The sequence below is a fragment of the Ixodes scapularis genome, unplaced genomic scaffold, assembly GCF_016920785.2.
Source record: "Ixodes scapularis isolate PalLabHiFi unplaced genomic scaffold, ASM1692078v2 PGA_scaffold6__148_contigs__length_123643588, whole genome shotgun sequence".
NCBI lineage: Eukaryota > Metazoa > Arthropoda > Arachnida > Ixodida > Ixodidae > Ixodes > Ixodes scapularis.
The window spans coordinates 49735213-49754486 of record NW_024609881.1 but is presented as its reverse complement, the minus strand read 5'-3'; the positions used below and the strand labels follow the sequence as shown (position 1 = coordinate 49754486).

Sequence of the window (19274 nt, the reverse complement as noted above, 5' to 3'; positions counted from 1 at the left end):
GAATCTTTTTCTTTCTTGCCGCCAGCTCGACACCACCACGTAAGTACTGATGTCGATGGCAGTAGGCATTCCTAAAGACTAGCTGGAAAAAAAAAACTGACACTTCTTGTTTTGTTTTCAAAGTGCCAGGATGAATTTTAACTTGTGGCGTCAGTTGACAACGCCAGGGCCGAAAGGGTTTTAATTAAACTCAAGAAGCAACACTTGAACCTTCCATTCGAACAAGGCAGTATTCAAGAATATTAGTTGTTTATTTTATTACAATTTTAGGTTAATGCAGTATAAACAATATTATATTAAATTATCGTTCGGTGTCATGCATTTTCACGCAGCTCAAGATCTAAGCCTCCTAACAAAGGATGTTGGCCCGTCCACCCCTGAAGGCAAGCGATATTATACATATTTATTCATTTATTTTAATGCTTTCAATACCCTGAGGGTATTACAAAAGGGAGAGAGACGCAGTCAAAACAAATGAATGTAAATTGATAAAACGTTCTATAAAAATACAAATATAGTTTATCATGAATACTTTAACGTGGGACGGGCACAAGGGAAATGAATGTTTTCAGAGGCAAAAAAGAAAGTCAAGAACAGGAAGGTTTTAAATAGGTTCGCATCTGTAACTACCTCTTGTCTAATTCCGAAAACAAGTCGATCACAATTTGATTATCAATTAACCTTTCCAATCACTCGGTTTCCATTTCTCGGAAGCTCGCAATCCCAGGAGGAATTCAAGATATGATCGCGCAGCATTGTGCAAATTGACTTCACTTAAGCCCCCCCACCAAAAAAAACAAACAAAAAAAACACTACTTTAATTGTTTGCTGAAAAAGAAACAGGGAAAGACAGGTCTCTAACTAGACACGCGTCTGTCACCGTTCCTATGCTACCACTGAAACATTTTCTCTTGTTCCGCCCCAGTCTCGGGTTAAAGTCATCACGATAAACTTCCACCACCCCGCCTGCGCATGGACTGTGTGTTCGTCAACGAATATAGGTTCACGTAATCCGTTTCAATCTAAGTCCCACCGCATCCGACGATATGCGTTTCGAACTAGGGCCAATTAAGCAGTGTGAAAATTGCACTCTCTAGGCGCTTGTCGTCTTTGTGGATTGGCTACCCCGCAAGGCGAGCGGAGTCAGTCTCGTCCCAGCGTTCGACTCTGCTGCTACGCCGAATTCGACGCCCGCGACGCTCTGTTGTTATCTTGCGTTCCCTTTTTGTTTGGGGCACAAGTTCGCCCCCCTTAAAAGTTTAAGTTTTCTCTGTTATTCCTTGTTTGTCACCTCGTCATTCGTGACAATAGCCAATCCACAAAGACGACGAGTGCCGTGACGATGCCCTTTTGCTGCTGCCTGATTGGCTGCACCGGATCGTGGCATAGATTGCGCTCGGACTTGAAGGGAAACGGAGCATAGGAGAGAAAGTGATCTTAAATGGCGACTTTGAAGACCTTCCTTTACGGTCACTACATATGGTGACTGAGGTCGGCAGATAGTTCCATTCAATGCTCGTCTTTGGTACAAATAAATGAGAAAAAAAACACGTTAGCGATCAAATAATCGACATCTGCTTTATGAAGTTGGTCTGTATGGGAGAAGCATGACGTCTGTAGGAAAGAAGCTAACTTTTTAGTGATTAATTATAATGGTGTATTCTGAGAAAATGAGAGCTCGTTCCGATACTCTTCTGGAAAGGACAAGGTGGAGAAAGTTTAAGTTAGACCTTATGGATCGTACGCTCGATAGGCGAGAGAGGTCAGAGAAATAAAAAGCGCGTCGCTGTTTTTAACTGATGCTAGGTTATTACTAGAAAATTCGAGGCTGGATCCCACACTGAAGAAGCATATTCAATATTAGAACAGAAGAGAGTTCTCTAGACCAGAAGTTTTTAAAGTTGAAGGCGCCACGTGGAAGTTACGTGGTAAATACACAGACACGCGAGTAGGGTAGTTAATAATATAATTCACGTGTGTTTGTCAGTTCAGCTCAAAGTTTATTTGGATGTCTAGTAACTTATAGGATGCTGTTTCTTCTAGCGGAGAACCTTCAATAGGGTAGGTGAAGCCGCTACTACTGAAATGATGGAGCGAGCTTCTCATTACTTGAGATATATATTTTATTGAGACGCATTTTTAATATATTACATCAATTGTGGTCTTAAGACAATTTAACATCATCGGGTTTAGTACTTCAAGCGGGATGGCGTAATGAGAGATTGGCGTGAAAATTATTTGGAACGTTTCGGTTTCTTAATGCTTTTTTTTTCTCTTTTTAGTGACTGAAAGAAAGCTCAACAACGTACCGGAAAAATTTATCGTAGAAGTCAGAATATTTTCAGACCCTTCTCACGGCCCAAACAAAACAATGGATGATTTCATCCAGTATTTTGGCATCATAATGAGTAAGGTATGAGGAATTTGCGTTGTATAGTTTTCTAGATATCTTAACTGTGCCCTTTAATGCTTCGGAACACGTTGGACTGCACGTGCTGTTAATTTAACAGAAGGCCGAAAAACGGTTGTAATAGTTTTTGAATGAGAGAATTGAATACAAAACATTAAAGGTATAATGCATTTCCGTCATTTTGAAAAGAAAACAAAAAAAACGGTAAACTCATAAACGTGGCAAAAAAAAAAAAGTGGCGATTAAGCAGTTCCGTCAGTTCTGGCGAGGCGTGAGCCTAATCTAATTCGCTAAATTAATATAAGCAGAGTGCGACACAGCCAAAATGAAGACTTACGCAGCACTCTCATTGGCTGGTGTAAGCGATCACGTGACCATAGGAAAAAATAACAGCGTTTTCGTCATGCTAGCCGCTTTTTTAAAAGCCCCGTCGAGCAACATTGGTGGTCGCAATTTATCGGGCACGTAGCGGGTTCTTGGATCCCAGTCCTAGCCGAACGTGGACGTATCCCTCGTGTCCAATACGAGCTCCGAGAATGTTCCCAAACAATGGCGGAATGAGAGAACTGGCCTAGCAACTATGGCGTGCTCGTTTCGAACGGGGTTTACCGGCATTATGAGTTTCGCTAGCCACCCAAATACACCGAGGTTTATCAACCCGAAAACATATTCGACGTAAGGCGGTTTTGTCAGGTGCGTCCAGAGTACTGCTGCAATTACTTTGTTTACAATAATTTGGAATGCACCACGATGCTTAGGCTTATAAAATAGATGACACACGTAGCACAAAGTTTAGGTACATACTACGGTAACCTGGGGTGAGCAGTGTGCGGTCACAATCCTCCAGCCAGGGTTCAATTGCGAATGTTCTATACCACAGAAGAACTCGATTCAAACTAGCGTTAGTAGGAAAAATCAACTCCCATTTTTGATGCATTAAGGTAGACCCACAAGCATTTAGTCATATCAGTTCGTTTTCAATTTATGTTTGTGTTGTGTATTTCTATGTGCTTTTCTTCTTGTGACAATTCATTTTAAAGTGTAGTTTTATGTGGCTTAAGATCGGGATCGCAGAATCAAGAAACGTTTCGGAAACTGTAAGGTCCCTCGTCAGTCCAGCTAGAGAACTAAATACCATTAGCTGGACTGACGAAGAAACCATTGGGTTACGAAACGCGTCTTTAGTTCACGATCGCCACAGAAAATTATAACCACTCTAGGAAATTTTTTTAAATCTTATTGCTAGGGAGTGCTCGTTTAAGTGAAAAAGCAAATAAATACACGAAGAATTGGTGCAGGTCCTAGGGAGCGGGAGTGTCCAAAAATCCAACTCGTTAGCTCGGTCCGGTGTTGCCCGCCGGTGACGTTATTGCCACCGCGGTTATTATCGATATTGGTGTAATACTTCTAATTTTCTTAGGTGAACCAGTATTACAGCCAACTGACCAGGCCCAAAGTACAGTTCATCGTCCTGAGCATTACAAAACTCACGGTACGTAGCGGAACAACATCCTCGCTTCTCTCTAATAACTGCCAAGTACACGTCTTCGACTGGTTTGTTTAGCGTTACATCCCGCTCACGCGTGAAAAGTGCTCCCAAAGTGGCAAAAAATGACGTCACCGACAGCGGCCTGTCATGTTGCCAGATGTCGCGATCCTGAGGCTTACTGCTAGAAATGGCGGCAAAATGTACGATTGAACGTGGATGTCGCCTTCGTCGAGGTGTCCCAACTCTTCGGCGCCGACGTTTCCCTGGGCTGTCAAGCCAGAGAGCAACCTGCAGCAGAACACGCGTCTGCCACATCCACGACCGCTGCTGTGACACCACTAGGGTCGCGGCCGGCAACAACGTGACGCGAGTTCGACGTTATCGAGCGGAAATCGAGGGACCACTTTTTTAGGATGAGGGATAAACACACTGGTCGAAGACGCGTTCCGAGCACCACATATACTGCCACCTCTGATCCCTTTACCTGCCTGTCACTTTCTTCCAGAACTACACGTTCACTCGTCTCATACCCGATCCTGCACGCAATAGATCGATGATCCACCTATGCGGAACCTTGGGCAGCTTCTTCAATTACGTGAACGCAACGTACACGAGGGACGCACGAGATGCTATTGTCTATGTCACGTCGTAAGCTAACAAAACTCCCTACTTAATTATAGAGCGTTTAGTAAATCGTTTCGATGCCTCCGATAACGATACGATGGATTCGCAAATGCGTAAGCGGAACATCGAATATCGTGATCGGAGTTATGGAAACAATCTTCTAAAGCCCGTGTTTGCGGTAACGCCTTAGCAGCAACGGCGTACCGGTAACACGTTACATTGTTGGTAACATAATATCGCGCTCGTTACTTTTTCAAATTAGTAACGGGTACTTTACTGATTTTCAGAAACGGGGATTGTAGTTGCGTTCCTTTTTACATCTCACCAAAACCTAGAAAAATACTTTATATATTTGTGTCTAAGCGCCAGGTCCTATAAATTCTTGCGCTCATCCCACAATACATCCACGCTATTTTTCCCAGTGTCGAAAAACGCTGTCGCCCTCGATGCCGGGTGGATAAATGTCATTCAAATGTAACGCAGAAGTAACGCGCGTTACCTTTGTAACGAAAGGCGTAACGCGTTCCTTTTATTTTGAGGTGATATAGATCGGTAAGGCGCCCTTCTTATTTTGAAATCACGAGTAACGTAATTCGTTACATTTTCTCTTCGGTAACGAGTACAGACTGACTAAAGCTTCCCAACAATGACTCAAAGACCTGGCAAGTGTTCTGTATGAGTGCGGATCATTGGGGGTAAAAAAGGGTTAATATAATTCTTTTTTCATCGTCGCCTTATATAGAGGGTGTTTTATTAAATGCTTACCGACTCCTAAGAAAAGCCGCAAAACCTTCCCTACTACGGTCTGTGCAGGTCAGTTATGCAATCAGGACATAATAGAGAGTTTTAAAATAACGTACGCAATTTTAGCGCATGCTAGCGCTAAATTTAGCCCTTGGGTTAGCGCACGCCACGCGAGAGCGTTTTAGAATAGCGTTTCTCCGCCTCGACGTTAAAGCCCAACCATCTCGCGCTTTGAACGCCACCAAGATACAGTCACAATTTTTATATCACACACTAAATGCTGTAAAAGCCCGTTCACACTCTTGCGACCTCTTAGAACTCGGTGCCCTGAAACCTCTTATAACGACTGGACACACTTGCGCCATCTATCGGGTTGCAGTGTAAACTTTTCAGTTCGGCATAATTTCTATTTCTCTCGATCATTATATATCGTTTCTTGGCTTGAAAACTTTGTTTCAGAGTTATAAACACGCCTTTCTTATGGATATTACGCACATTTGACCTCGGAAATCCTTCAAACCCTTTGCTCTTGTGAAATATAGTTCCAGGGTCACCGCAAAGATGGCACCAAGTGCCAGTGTGTTCTCTTGTCCTAGCAAATCTCAAGAGGTTTCTAGAACTCTCCTCTCTGTCGGTCGTACTCGGTTGCAAAAGTGTGAACCGGCCTCAACTTGAAAAAAAAAAAGTTCTTTTTGGTTCAGGCTAACATTTTAGATTTCCTTAAAACATGAGAATGCGACGCGAGCAGTCGACCGGTCGTGTCAGCGTGCGTCGCCTCGACAAGAGAAGTCTCGTGTACTAACTTTCGCTGAATAAATAAAAACACTTCGCTGCCTTCACCGTGAAATGTTCGCGCGTCGCAAGCGTCAAGCTGCCGGCGATCGTTGCCAAACCGAGTGCAACGTCGTCCCGTTTTGAAAATTGCTGTCGCGAGGATGCCACCAATGCCACGTTTACGACTCCGCCAAAGCGGCCGTAGACCTGGTCCTGGGAGCCGCCATGTATTAACTGTGCTCGTCTTGGCTTTAGCCAACTTCCCATCACGAATCCTCCTTGGAGGAAAGCAAAGACTCTTTGCGTACGCACGCAATTTCCGAAAAATAGCGCACGCTAAAATTGCACGCGCAAAGCGCGAAATGTGGTTAGCGTTCGGCGCATGCGCACTGGCGACGACGCTGTTTTTTACGTTCGCAAAGCTTTAGCATGCGCTATTCTAAAACTCTCTAATATCTCGAGTTAATCGTTACAAGTAACTTAATTAATTAAGATTTGTAAATAACGTGTTAATAGGTAAAGATACACAGCGCCATCGAGAACCAATATTTCGGTAAATTTACGAGACGCTCGGAACACGTGGGAAGAGCGGGTACGCTTAAGTAGTCACTCGTGCAACACGGCACAAGATGGGGGTGCGAGTACGTGCCCTGGCGGATGTTTCGTCTCTCGTCATCCGGGTTTTCCCGCCACTAGCCTTGCGCCCGTCACACCAACTTAGCGCACCACCGTGCTTTACACGCGCTTATAACTTTTCTAAAGTGACTTTGTGATATTCGATGACGCTCAGCAAGGTTCCAGTTGAAACTATATATCTATTTGAGTTAAACAAAAACTAACTTAAACATTTAAGTTAATTATTCGACCCATCGTCATACTTATCCTCCTATATTATGTCCCCAAGGCCGTATAGCTCATCTGCGCACAGAGCATTTCACATTTCAGATTCAGATTTCAGATTTTTTTTTTAAATCACTTATTCATTTACACAACAATTGTTTGGACCCATAGCCACTACGGCTAGTATCGGGTCCAATCACAAACTACGTATCGCCATGCAGCACGAAGCAAATGCTACGTAAAATATCTTGCGTACGAGATGACATGGCTGGGTCATTAACCCTGAATGTTATAAAACAACTTTTTAATAAAGGCAAAACGTTAGATTTCTGCTTAGTATCCGTGGGTATATAATTCCAAATTAATGAACCGTTGAATTCAACAAGTCTTCGATCATAAACATTCCTACATAGTGGTAAATTAAATTGACTATGAACAGCACGCCCTCGTATTTCTTGATGGGCATTTAAACACAGATAAAGGCAGTGGTTCATTAGTTCGTATAATGTTATGTATTACTTGAGATATTTTTAATTTATATTCTAAGCTTATGGCAAGCACGTGTAATGATTGAAATAAGTGTCGGTTTGCGTCAGTTTTACTAGAAAATGTGATTGCTCTTAGCGAAAGTTTCCGTAGACAACTAATTGACTATAGGTACGTAGGATATGTATTTCCCCATGACTCTAAGCAATGTGTTAGCTGACAGTGTAAGAATGCGAAGCAAATAATGCGTAGAATACTTAAGTCAAAACATTCGCGCTCCTTTGGTAAGGTAAAACACCCATAAGCAGAATTTAAACAAATATTATTAACTTGACGTTTCCAGTGCATGTCGGAATCCACAATAATACCCAAAATGCAACACTGAATACTTGGTTTTAGTAGGTTAAGGGTGAGTTGATTACTTGTGAACCAATTTAGCACCCTAATATATTCTTCAGTTACTTTTGACTGTACTTCATCGACACTATCAACTATAAAAAATAAAGCCGTGTAATCAGCGAACATTAATGAGTCCGAGTACTTCAGGATAGACGAAAAATCATTTACGTAGAAAGATAGTCAAATACGTCCGAGGACTGAACCCGGCGGAACACCAGTTTGCACAGTTTATGAGGAGGAAACGAAGCCTTTGATTATTACGGATTGTCTTCGATCCGAGAGATAGCTACAGAGTAGTTGAATTATTTTACCCCTAAATCCATAATTATTAAGCTTATTTTATAAAATAGTATGACTTACTGTATCGAATGCCTTTTTTATATCTAGATAGAAAACTATAGCAATCTTGTGGTCGTTGAGCGACTTGTTAAGAAGTTGAGTCATAGCTAGGACTGCGGTGGAAGTAGATCTATTTGGCCTAAATCCGTGTTAGGTAGGACAAAGAATGTCGTATTTATTTATAAATTCCTTAAAGCGATTACAAAGTATTTTCTCAAAGATAGTATTAATTGCACTTAAAATCGAGATTGCTCTACAACTGGATGGGTCGGATGAATCCCCATCCTTGAAAGTGGGCATGACTTTGACTATATTAAGCTCATTGGGATAAGTTCCGCTCTCTAAAGAATGATTGAACAGATGTAAGAGATGAGCATCTATAATATCTATATTGTCTTTAAATACTTTTACGGGAATAGTGTCGAGTCCAGTCGCTTTATTTTCGCGAATGTTTCCAACTGTTAATATAATTTCATACATTTCTATGCTGTCAATTTCAAAACTATTAGTAAAAGGTTTCAGTGAATCTGGGAAGTGGGATACGTGTGGCATTTGAGCCGCCAAGATAGGCCCTATATTTGTAAAATAGTCATTATAACGTTCACCGTATCCTGCTCAACTATGTCACGAGATACACAACTCTTTGAATCATGATGTATTGCCTTATTAACTACGTCCCAGATGTTTTAGTATCACCATCCGCAAGTTTAATAAGCGCAGAAGAGTATTCTTTTTTCTTTTTCTCATCAAAGAGACTTATTTATTTCTTAACTGACGAAACTGGCCTAGATAATAATCATTAGTTTTGTTTCGTTTCCATTTCTAGTACCAGCTCTTTTTCCTTTAGAACATTTAGTATGTGGCTAGTCATCCAAGGGCAGACTGGTTCGTTGTATTTGTTTAAGGTATGTTTTACGCTACTTTCCGTTATCACATTTTTCAGGACAGCAACAAAGTTAAAACATTCCGTATGAATATTTGGATCATAAGTTGTGGTAGCATTTGTTTGTTGTAATTGTTTACAAAGGTGGTCATAACTTAGTTTAGTGAGTAGTATTTGTCAAGTTGATTTGACATGACTAGGCAGCTGTTTTAGCACAACAACAAATACGAACAAATGGTCGGTTACTGGTTCAGTATAAACACTGGCACACACACCGGTCTAAATGTTACAAAGAACATGGTAATTTGACGTACTAGATGTGCCAGTAATGCGAGTAGCCTCTATGACAAGATTACGCAAGTTAAGTGATCCCAAAAGTAGCCCGTAGTTAATGTTACTATCACCGTCGGAGTCTGTATTGAAGTCTCTAACGACAGCAATGCTTTCTTAGATCCATTAAATAGTAATGTAAGTATTGCTTTAAATATAATAAAAAATGCTGACACACTCGAGCTAGGCGGGTGTTACACTACACCAACTATTAATCCACAATCAAGCCTTATAAATAGTGGTTACACTACCTCGTTACTGACGGAGACAGCTACCATTTCCTGAAAGAAAATATATTCTTTCACACATAACGCGACGCCACCTCCTCTTGTGCGTGACTCCCGTGGAAGTCAGGACAGATTATGGCCAAATATAAAAACTGTTTCATCACATTTGAGCCACGTTTCAGTTACAGAAATTACGTGAAAGATGAACTCATGCCGCGATATCTACGCAGCCAGAAAGTTTTTTTTCTGGAAGACTATGCATGTTGCTATGAAATATGGAAACCACAGTCTTAATTTTTTACTAATTGATCAATTTTATGAAAAGTGTAAGGCATGATGACAAAAACACAATCTAAACGTTAGCATTACAGAAGCTACACTACCTTCGCCAGGTCCCCTTCACTCGTGACATGCAGAACGGGCGAATTATCGGTCTTGCGCATTAGCATCTTTCCTTGCGAAACCCAGAAACTCCAGTTTTTCTTTTTCCTCACCTGACGAGCTTTGCTCAACATGATCTTGTTCTCAACACAAAGGTGCTCATTTACGTACAGGGGTTGGCCAGTCTGAAATCCAAGGAGGCAGGTGTTTAATCTCGTCTTCATTGCCTTGGAGAGCAACCTTTCCCGCATAGTTCGGTTTGTGAACTTCACCACAAGGTTGGTCTTCCCTTTATCTTTCGACCGCACCCGATGCACGACGTCAATATCACCGCTAGAGATCTCAGTGCAAGGAACGCAGCCACTGCCCCCATTACATTTTGTAGGTTTACATTTACAACCACAGGGAAGTCTTTGATTTCGATGTTCAGATTCCTGCTTTATTGTTTATAGTTCCACTATTTGCTTTTTTTCTTAACTGAGTTCTTGCAGTATCTTTTTACTTTTTTGCTAGTAGCCGGGAGCTCTGACGTTTCACCTCAGTAACCTCTCGTCACATGTCCACGACATCTCTCTTAACCTGCTCCACGTCCGCATTGAGAAAGGTGATTGAATCGCGTATTCCTACAAGCTCGGCATGGAGTGCGGTATTCGAGCTCAATACCTTTCCGACTTCAACTTTTATGTCAGTCGCAAACACGTCCAGCTTGCTTACCAGGGCAGTTAGGGCTTTGACGACCTCCTTAATACTATTAGGTTGTTTTTCACCCGTATACTTTACCACATCACTAAGGTCTCTAGAATATCTTCCCCTGATACTTGGAGGAATACACGAACAAAAACACAATCGGAATAGTAGAGTAGGGCACAAGATAACAGTTACGCAATGCAAAGCGCCACACAACCCAAACAACAGCAGTAAAAAAAATATACTACACAGGGAAATGCAAAACACAAGGGAACATCTGTGGCAGCAACAACGACAGCGGTGTATCTCAATATGTTCTTTAAGCAATTTAGAAAAATAGAACAAAGGTGTGAAATGCAGATGGATTATTCGGTGTCCCTTCGCTGTCGCTGCCGCCAACAAAGTGTCTGTAACTTGCTCAGGCCGTTCTCGGGTACCGCCCACTCATGCCGAGCGATAAGACGTTGAATGTTTACGCACTTGGAACAGATGGCAGTCCAGGCGAAGCCGGTTGACGTACGATGCAAAACACAACAAAGCTTGGTTCCAGACACAGGCGGTTTTGCTCCAAAAAACGTAGGCTTGAGGCGAAGAGAAGCTATCTTGAACTGCGCACGAAAGACACCAGCAGCCGGCTGTAAAATGTTAACACTGCTGTCACGGATTTCTTAAAAAAAATATAAAGCCTAAAAGAAAATACCTTTTAAAGTAGTGCGACTGCTAACCTGGTGTTTTTCTTGTTCATCACTTACTAATCATTAGATCGCCGTATGCCTGCATGAGGCTCTGTCATATTGAAACCTCCAGAGGGGGCTACGACAGTGAATGTCTCCAGCGAGAGATTTCGCTCCACGTACTTCGAGTCCCGCTGTACTTGCACATGCTGTCACGGATCCACCATTTTCGTTTTTTTTTTCTCAGAGAAATCTATGTCCCTCACCAACACCTAATGCGCAAACAAGCCGGCATTTTCCCACACTAGGTGTGCGTACAGCGTTTGCGTGAGTTGAAGCATCTGCGCATGCGCATGCACGGTGCCGACAGCAGCGGCATCCCTTTTGGTGTGACGGGAAAGAGTTGAGTTGGTGCATAGGAAAGTTCACAGATTGGGAAGTGAGATTGTCTTCAGGGGATCAACTTTCTGTGGCAGTGACAAAAAAGGTAGGGGGCGGAGTTACGTCTTTGTGCCAATCCGCCAAATAGTTCCGGACTTTTAAATGCGCGAGCAGTTATTACCTTGGTCCATGCAGTCGTCTTTGGTTTGAACGGTCGTGGTTTTGACTGGACTGGTTTGGTGATGACGATGCGCGGTTACCGCCGTGATCTTCTGCTCCGTTCATTCGTTCATTACCTCCACTTTCATTCTTACAAGAAGAAGAGCCTTCCGACGCGCTTCCAATGACGCGTCGCCTGGCCGGCAGAGGAGGGGACCGAGCGGCCGTGGCGGGGCACAACTTACGCGACAACGTAAAACCGAGGCGCAGCGACGATGCCACTTCCGCGAAACCGCCGACACTCGGGAGGAAGGATCGGCTCTTCGTAGAAAACCGTATTCGCACCGTAGGCGGCGATCGGAGGAAGCTGTGATGGCTGCATCCGGAACCGTCGACGCCCTGAAGAACCAACTGGCTCTCCGAACACAACAGTGTGGGGACCGTTGGGAGGTTGAAATTTTCACCCTTCGCTGAATCGGAACTTCTGCGCTAAATATTAATGCATTTTTGATGAGGATCAGAGTAGCTACAGCGGCGATTTTGGCATGATTTTGTTTTGGTTCCGGTTTCAGTTTGCGTTTTGGCTTGAAAGCCACACATTGCTACAGTTCATCTTTTCGTAGGAGGACCGCGATGGAGGGCGCTGATCCGCGATTGCCGAGCATTCAGACATATCCTCGCCGGTTTCTAAACGTTTCACCCGTTTAAGAGCGCAGCTCTTAGGCGCCCGTTTCCGGCTTGAGCGGCGTCGGCGTCGCCGTCGGCGTAGTCGTGCGGTGCAGTATGGGACGTTTCCTATGATGACGTCACACATGACGTCACGTGTGACCTTACGAGAATCACCAGTGACGTCATAGATGACGTCAGCGCGCGTTGCACTATGGATAAATTTCCCCGCTAAATTTGGCGGAAACTTTTCCCCGTTAAATTTAGCCTAAAAAAGTTCCCGCTAAATTTAGCGGGAAAATTTTCCCTTAAATGGGAAGCGAGCAGTAGACAAGGAGGCGGCGAGGGTACGAATGAGGAGGAGGGGCATACCCTCCTCTCCGTACCTTCCCCTCCTCCTCCTCAAGAGCTGCGCTCTAATTCGGTGTTACAGGGGATTGTAGACGTCTTTCATTTTTAAGCACGAGCTAACCTTTTCTGAACCGCTCGAACCGACTTACGAGTAAAATTACACCGCGGTGGAACTCGTCGATTTTTATTCCTTTAGCGACCAACGCAGACATGCGGCGACAATTTGAGAAATGCCCTGAATTTCATCAGTGCTTCAATTTTGAGGTGAATTATACGTAAACCCCTGTGGTGTTGAATAATTATATCGCGAGCACTATACACCGAAATATGAGCACACGCAACGGCACGAAGTGAAATCCTTCTAGAATCGCGTTCAGTTACTCCTGGCTGCAGGGAGCCCAGTGACGCACCACAGCTTGGAATACGTACAGTGAAAGCTCGCGCTGCAGAACCCAGGGATCCTAAGCTGAAGCCCCTCCCCTGCTCGCTTACGCCAGTGAGCTCGCTTACCAGCCGGTATACGGAATCAATGTAGGGTCCCGGCTTCTCTGTCTCACTCGAAGGTACACGTTGCATGCGATTTGCTTCGTTTGTTCAGACGATTTTCGGTGGCCAAACTTTGCGAAACTCCTATACACCTTTCCGAAAAACGCTCCTAGGCCGCCGCCATGTTCCTGATGCTGATGCGGCTGGCGCGACTCCCGCGCTCTCTGTCAGCTAGAAATTTTCTGCCACTCTCTTGGACTGTGAAGACCCGCTCAGCGCGTTTTTTTACCTATGTTTTTGTGGTTTGGCATTTGACGTTTTCAGGCGCTTCTTGGAAGTTTCCACTTAATTTTTCTTTCTGCGTGGTGCGTACCCTTTCTGTGTTATCTTCCATTGGGAGAAATGAGGCTGGTAAGTGCCTGTCATTCAAGCTTTCCTGCTCGACATTCACGGGAAACGACTAGGTTGAAGGACGTCGAACGGCCTTCGACGCGATTTTGCGAACTTTGTTCTCCCCCATTTCAGAGATAATGCGCATAGAATCCTCAGTCATCTCCGAAAATATCGTTGTCCGGGTTTGGGGTGGGGAACGGGTCAGTCACCTTCGTTCCTTTGCCACGGTGCTGCTGTGAAAAAAGGAAGCTCTCCCTAAAACGTGCCCCATGAACAAAGTCATCTTGGATTTTGTCCAATCGTCGAAATGTGACTGTCGTCGACTGTGACTGTGTTGTTTGAGGTCTTTCTCAAATAAATTCTTTTCAGATTATGCTGCATCATGCGGTACGTACAATATACCGTTCGATTGTTAACACTTGTTAAATTGTATGTCCGTGTCCTGTTCATCGGTAAACACGTTATTTGTGAGCGGGAAAACTGCGTGCTTTTCGCCTATCTTCCGTTGTAAATTATTTTCTCCAGCTAAGCGCTTTGTCGTTTGACATGCGGCGAATCGTGCGGCGCCGTCAAAACGCATCGTAAAAAAAAAAACGCTAGGTCTATACATTCCAGTCGCATTTGTTCTGTCGCGCGCGTACGCAACAAGAATAGTTTATAGGTTTCTTTTATTGCTTTTTTTTCAAATGTGGTACATTGCTTTCTCAATGACCTCGGGAAAATACATGCACCATGAAACAGAAAATGCAGTGACAGAAGAAGAGAATTTAGCCACCAGCTGTGTTTGAAACTGCGCCTACTCAGGCTGCGCCTATCAAAATCACAGTCCACTCGGTTAGGTAAACAGGGACGCCGGTCAGAGTCTAGCCTCAAACCCAGTGAATGGGCTCGAAAACGGTTTACTGTCCCTGGGGTCGAGTGTTTCTTGGAAAGGTGTATAGGGCGAACAACAGGGTTAGGTCATGTGGTAGTGACCTTACACCATACCTCCAACCAGTCATGGGCACGTTACCAGTAAAAAGTAACAGTGTTACAGTTACAGTTGCCTAGGCGGAGAAAGTAACTCTGTTACAGTTACAGTTACCGGTTTCAAAAAGTAACGTGTTACAGTTACAGTTACTCCAAAAACAGTAACGCCGTTACTTTCTCGTTACAGTACGAAAAATGGACACAAGGAATCACAAACCAAAACAATATATTTTATTTGTGAAGAAAGGTAAACTGAGAAATTAGAGAAATTTTGAACCCGAAAGGTGTTTCTTTTTTACGGCATTCGCCATTTCAGCATTTTGATGTGCATAATTTATTTCCAATACTTGTTATAACTTAGAATCAACCGTTTTTCAAAATTGCCATCGGCCCGCGTCAGTGAACGTTTTGGTTTATTTTTTCACTACGAAACGAATGAGGAAAAAGATGGTCACATAATGACCTTATGGGATATACCCACACGGAATCAAGCCTAAACATTGCAGATTAAACAGCTTCCAAAGAATAAAGGGGGAAAGGAGACAATTAGCTTATGGTGCTTTACGAGTGTACGACGACCACCGCGGCGTCTATGTCCGAAATGCCAACTGTGGAAGTCATGTTCACTCGAGCGGCTCCGAAGAGAATGAATAAGTTAAACAAGCGCCGGCTTTCTGCACAATATGGGGACGGCTTCCTTGAAAACTAATGCGGATGAGGAAACGGCGAACGGCTGGGTGTAAAAACGACAGCACGGACATATCCCAGACACAGCCCAGACGGAACACTCGGAGACATCGCACGACCACCGACACCCGCAGATGGTCCCCACGAGAGAAGAGTGAGTCAAAGTCGGTGAAACAGACATTGTTTGCCGCCCTTACCACCGCGGGCGCCGCTTCCTTTACCTCCCGGTTTCGTGCTGACTCGTCCGTCGTCCATTCTTGGTCACTGCAATTTTTTTTTTAATGCGTGGCCACGCTTCTTGTTGTTCTTCTTCTTCTTATTATTATTTTTTTGTCAGCACGAAGTTTGGAAAAAAATACTTCAAGATGGAAATTTCTCCATGTCCGCGGCGGTGGGTTCTAATTTATATAGTAAAAAAAAGTAACTGTAACGGTGTAAACAGTTACAGTTACCCAATAAAAAAGTAACAGTGCTACAGTTAAAAGTTACCAGCATTAAAGAGTAACGCGTTACAGGTAAAAGTTACCGGAAAAAGTAACTAGTTACCGGTAACGCGTTACTAGTAACTAGTTACTGCCCAAGACTGCGGCTCCAACCAGGGTCGGTCTTATACCATAAAGCGCGCTGGATGATCCGGCCGTGGCGCTCGCCCTTCCCCCTCCCTTTTTATACGCCCCTATCTACTAGGTACGACATTCCGTTGTTAGTGACCGTGCAAGTAGTGGCCCAACATGAGCATATAACGTCGTGTCAGGAATGTGATCAAATAAACAATCAATTAGGGGGGCGCGGCGTCGCCCCCCATTTAGCCTGTGCGACAGCGCAGATCGCCGAAACCTAAAGCGCGAAACACATGTACGACGAAACCGTCCGATTCGACGTGCGAACTGATGGAATGACCTTCGGGGGCGAGGGCTTTTGTAGCACCGGAGAGTGTTGAAAACCCTCGCCTCCGATTGTCGTATTGCCTGATCGGACGTCAGATAGGACAGTTTCGTCGTACATGTGTTTCGCGCTTGTGGCCGGCACTCTCCGCTACTGACGATGCACACCACAGGAGAAAGAGGCCATGTCTGTTTTGAAGGGAACTAGAAGGTCTGCTGCAAAAAGAGCTAAGAAAAAGAAATGCTACAAGTTTGGTATTACAGTAACATTCTAAAATCAGAGCTTAAAAACAATTTATTCTTTCATTTATTTAAGTTACACCAAGCAAAAATATTTCTGTTGAGCTATATTCAGCTGCGCAGTAAGACAACGTGCTCCGGCTCCGTAGCCTTGGCTTCATTGCCACTGAAAGTTGACCCTAAGTACAGTGAAAAAAAATTCTTGTAATCAAATTTACAATGAGAAAATTCTGCATTATACCTCGTTTGACCTTAGATCCGGAAGGAGCCGACGCTAAGATCTGATGAGGGTCAAGAGACCAATCAAATAGCGTCAAAGGTGTAACTCACTGGACCTTCCCTGTACACGATTTGTTCAGCGGCGATAGAACATGTGTACAAAACAATAGCGGACACCTTATACGGAGCGCAAGTCTGTCGGCTTCATTTGCAGGGGTTGTGGTTTAGTCAGAACGCCGAGCTCTCATTCGCTGCAATTGAAGGATTGTGGGTAGACATCACGGCCGCTTGATTTGAGGTGTAACTACTATTTTTTCAATAAGAGCCGATCAAAGATCGGCGTCATTCTGACGTCGCCACAACTCCTGCGGAAGGAGCAGGCTACTTGCTCTCCGCATTGGTGTGCTTTTGACGCTTTGTGGTCGGTCTCACCAGCTCGTATAGCGTCGGCTACGTTCAGAGCTAAGGTGAAACAAAGTACAGTACAGTAAGAAAGCTAAGTTGCGAAAATGTTCTTACATTTCCCTCGAAAAAGAAAAACTTTCAGCCTTTCCACTGGTGAAGAAGGAAGATTAGCGAAGCTGTACTATGGTGGGAACGAACTAATGGCCGACCGAAAGTCGACAAGCCAGAGTGAAAAGGCTGGAAATTAGGGGTCATCCATAAGGGACGGCGGCAACCAGACAACCGGCAGGCCGGTTTTCTGGTTGCCACCTTCGCTTATAGACGGCAATAGCTGTCCACAGTTTCGTGTCATTACTTATTCGCTGACGGACGCGATACTTGCGAAACTAGCCCCTAACAACTCCGCTGTAAAAGTAAACAGTGCTGCAAAGTACAATCGTGCGCGAACGGGATAGAGCCGACGAGAAACCTAGCAATCTCCGAGTAGACCGTTTGCTATGCGCTGTTGGGTCTGATCTTTGGCACAGCACCAAAATGATTGGAGACCACATGGGAGTGGTGAACACTATATTTTCATTGAGAGGATAAGCGGCAGGGAGGAAATTCGGTTGCCCCACCTCTAGCTCTACCTTCGATAGCGCTTCGGCGTCGAGTGTGCTCGCGAAACCGAAGCACGAAGAAAAGCAAAGAACGAGTGCGTGTGCCCCGGCGTTTTGTCAGCAGTCACGTGAACGTTGCTCGACAAAAGGAATTGACTACAATTAGAGTTACTCTTCGTTAACAAAAAACTATTCGATTATATTATTGGTTTACTCGAGAAGATGACTTATTTGTCATTACTCCAAAAACTAACCGTTACATAACCGATTACTTCAGGTTTTAAATACGGCACATATTCCTGTCGGTTCGAGAACAGGTATTTCCTGCTATCCATTACTGGATTAAGATTCCAAACTATAAACTACTTATCTCTTTAATCCACCAAATTCGATAAACCGTCAAGTAGTCGAAGACTGGGTTCGACGGTTTCTTGGTAGGAACACTCACATTTGAACGGAGCCATCAGAAAGCGCAAGAGGAAAAAAATCTAAGTTACAGGTAATTGTAATACTTTCGAAAGTAATGGGAATACTGTGAAAATTACTTCCTAAGAAATGCAATCAAATGGTTACAGAATTACTCAAGAAACGAATCGAATTGAAGTAACTTGATTAGTTCCAATCGATTCTACCTTACAAGTGCGCTTGTCAGTGTCCAGTGTCGACACTTTAAACACGCGCCAGATTAAGCCGCCATTGCCGACCTTCACTGGTCCTACCGAGATACCGAGCCACTGAAGCGGGCGTTGACGATCCTCCACAAGGGCCTGTGCTAGGGAGAAGGACACAGCAGCATTTAAAAATAACCTGTCCTGCTGTGGTAATGGTAAACTGAAGCGAACGGAATAAGGGGAAACAAAAACTGAAAGTCGGTTATGGCGGCGGCCATGCACACCTACCTGAAAGTGTCTATAGAGTTTTAGTAGATCCTATACGCTGCGGAAAGCTGGCCTAGAGGGCGCGTGCTCAATACAGGCTTCGAAGAAACGGCACGAGATCCCGCTAGCAAGCCGAACCTGCAGCAGATCTGCTGAAATTGCATAGTGACTAGAAGCGTCCTGTGACTCTGGTGCACGTTATTAGCAAGGATGACACAAACGCGGGCAAAGGAAGCGCCAGGGGTGGAGCTTAAATAGTTGCGGGATCAACAGCGGTTCGTTGTCGAATTGATACATCTGCAGGCGGTTGTTCGCTATTGTCCCTGTCGTCGCAGTGCCGAGGGCTATTTTTTTTTCCGTTTCATCGAACGATTGCTCGCTCACCGGCTTGCTCACTTGATTGATTGATTAACTGATTAAGTGATTGATTTCTTGCTTGCTCAATTGATTGATTGTTTGAAGGTCAAGGTCGTGCACTTACCGGCCGGTGCCTATGTATGGCCCATCAAATCTCTGAGGCCCGCTTCTCTCCCCAAAATACGTGGGAGGTTTGTGGAGCCACGGCCGGACTGGAAGCGCGCGCTCTCTTTCTCTTCTTACGGCCTTTGCAATCGCCCGGGAGTCAATGGCATTTTTTTCTCCGTATGTAGTTCACTTGCTTTCCGCCAGG

General features: G+C 44.2%; 1 protein-coding gene across 1 annotated transcript in view; it reads left to right on the top strand.

Annotated features, from left to right (window-relative positions):
- Positions 1-19274, top strand: part of LOC120837172 (venom metalloproteinase antarease-like TtrivMP_A) — a 38591-nt gene that overhangs the window by 10433 nt on the left and 8884 nt on the right. The window contains exons 5-8 of the mRNA XM_042294638.1: positions 333-383; positions 2283-2413; positions 3831-3902; positions 4405-4547. Coding sequence (XP_042150572.1) covers positions 333-383; positions 2283-2413; positions 3831-3902; positions 4405-4547 — 397 coding nt within the window. The remainder of the gene's footprint in view (positions 1-332; positions 384-2282; positions 2414-3830; positions 3903-4404; positions 4548-19274) is intronic.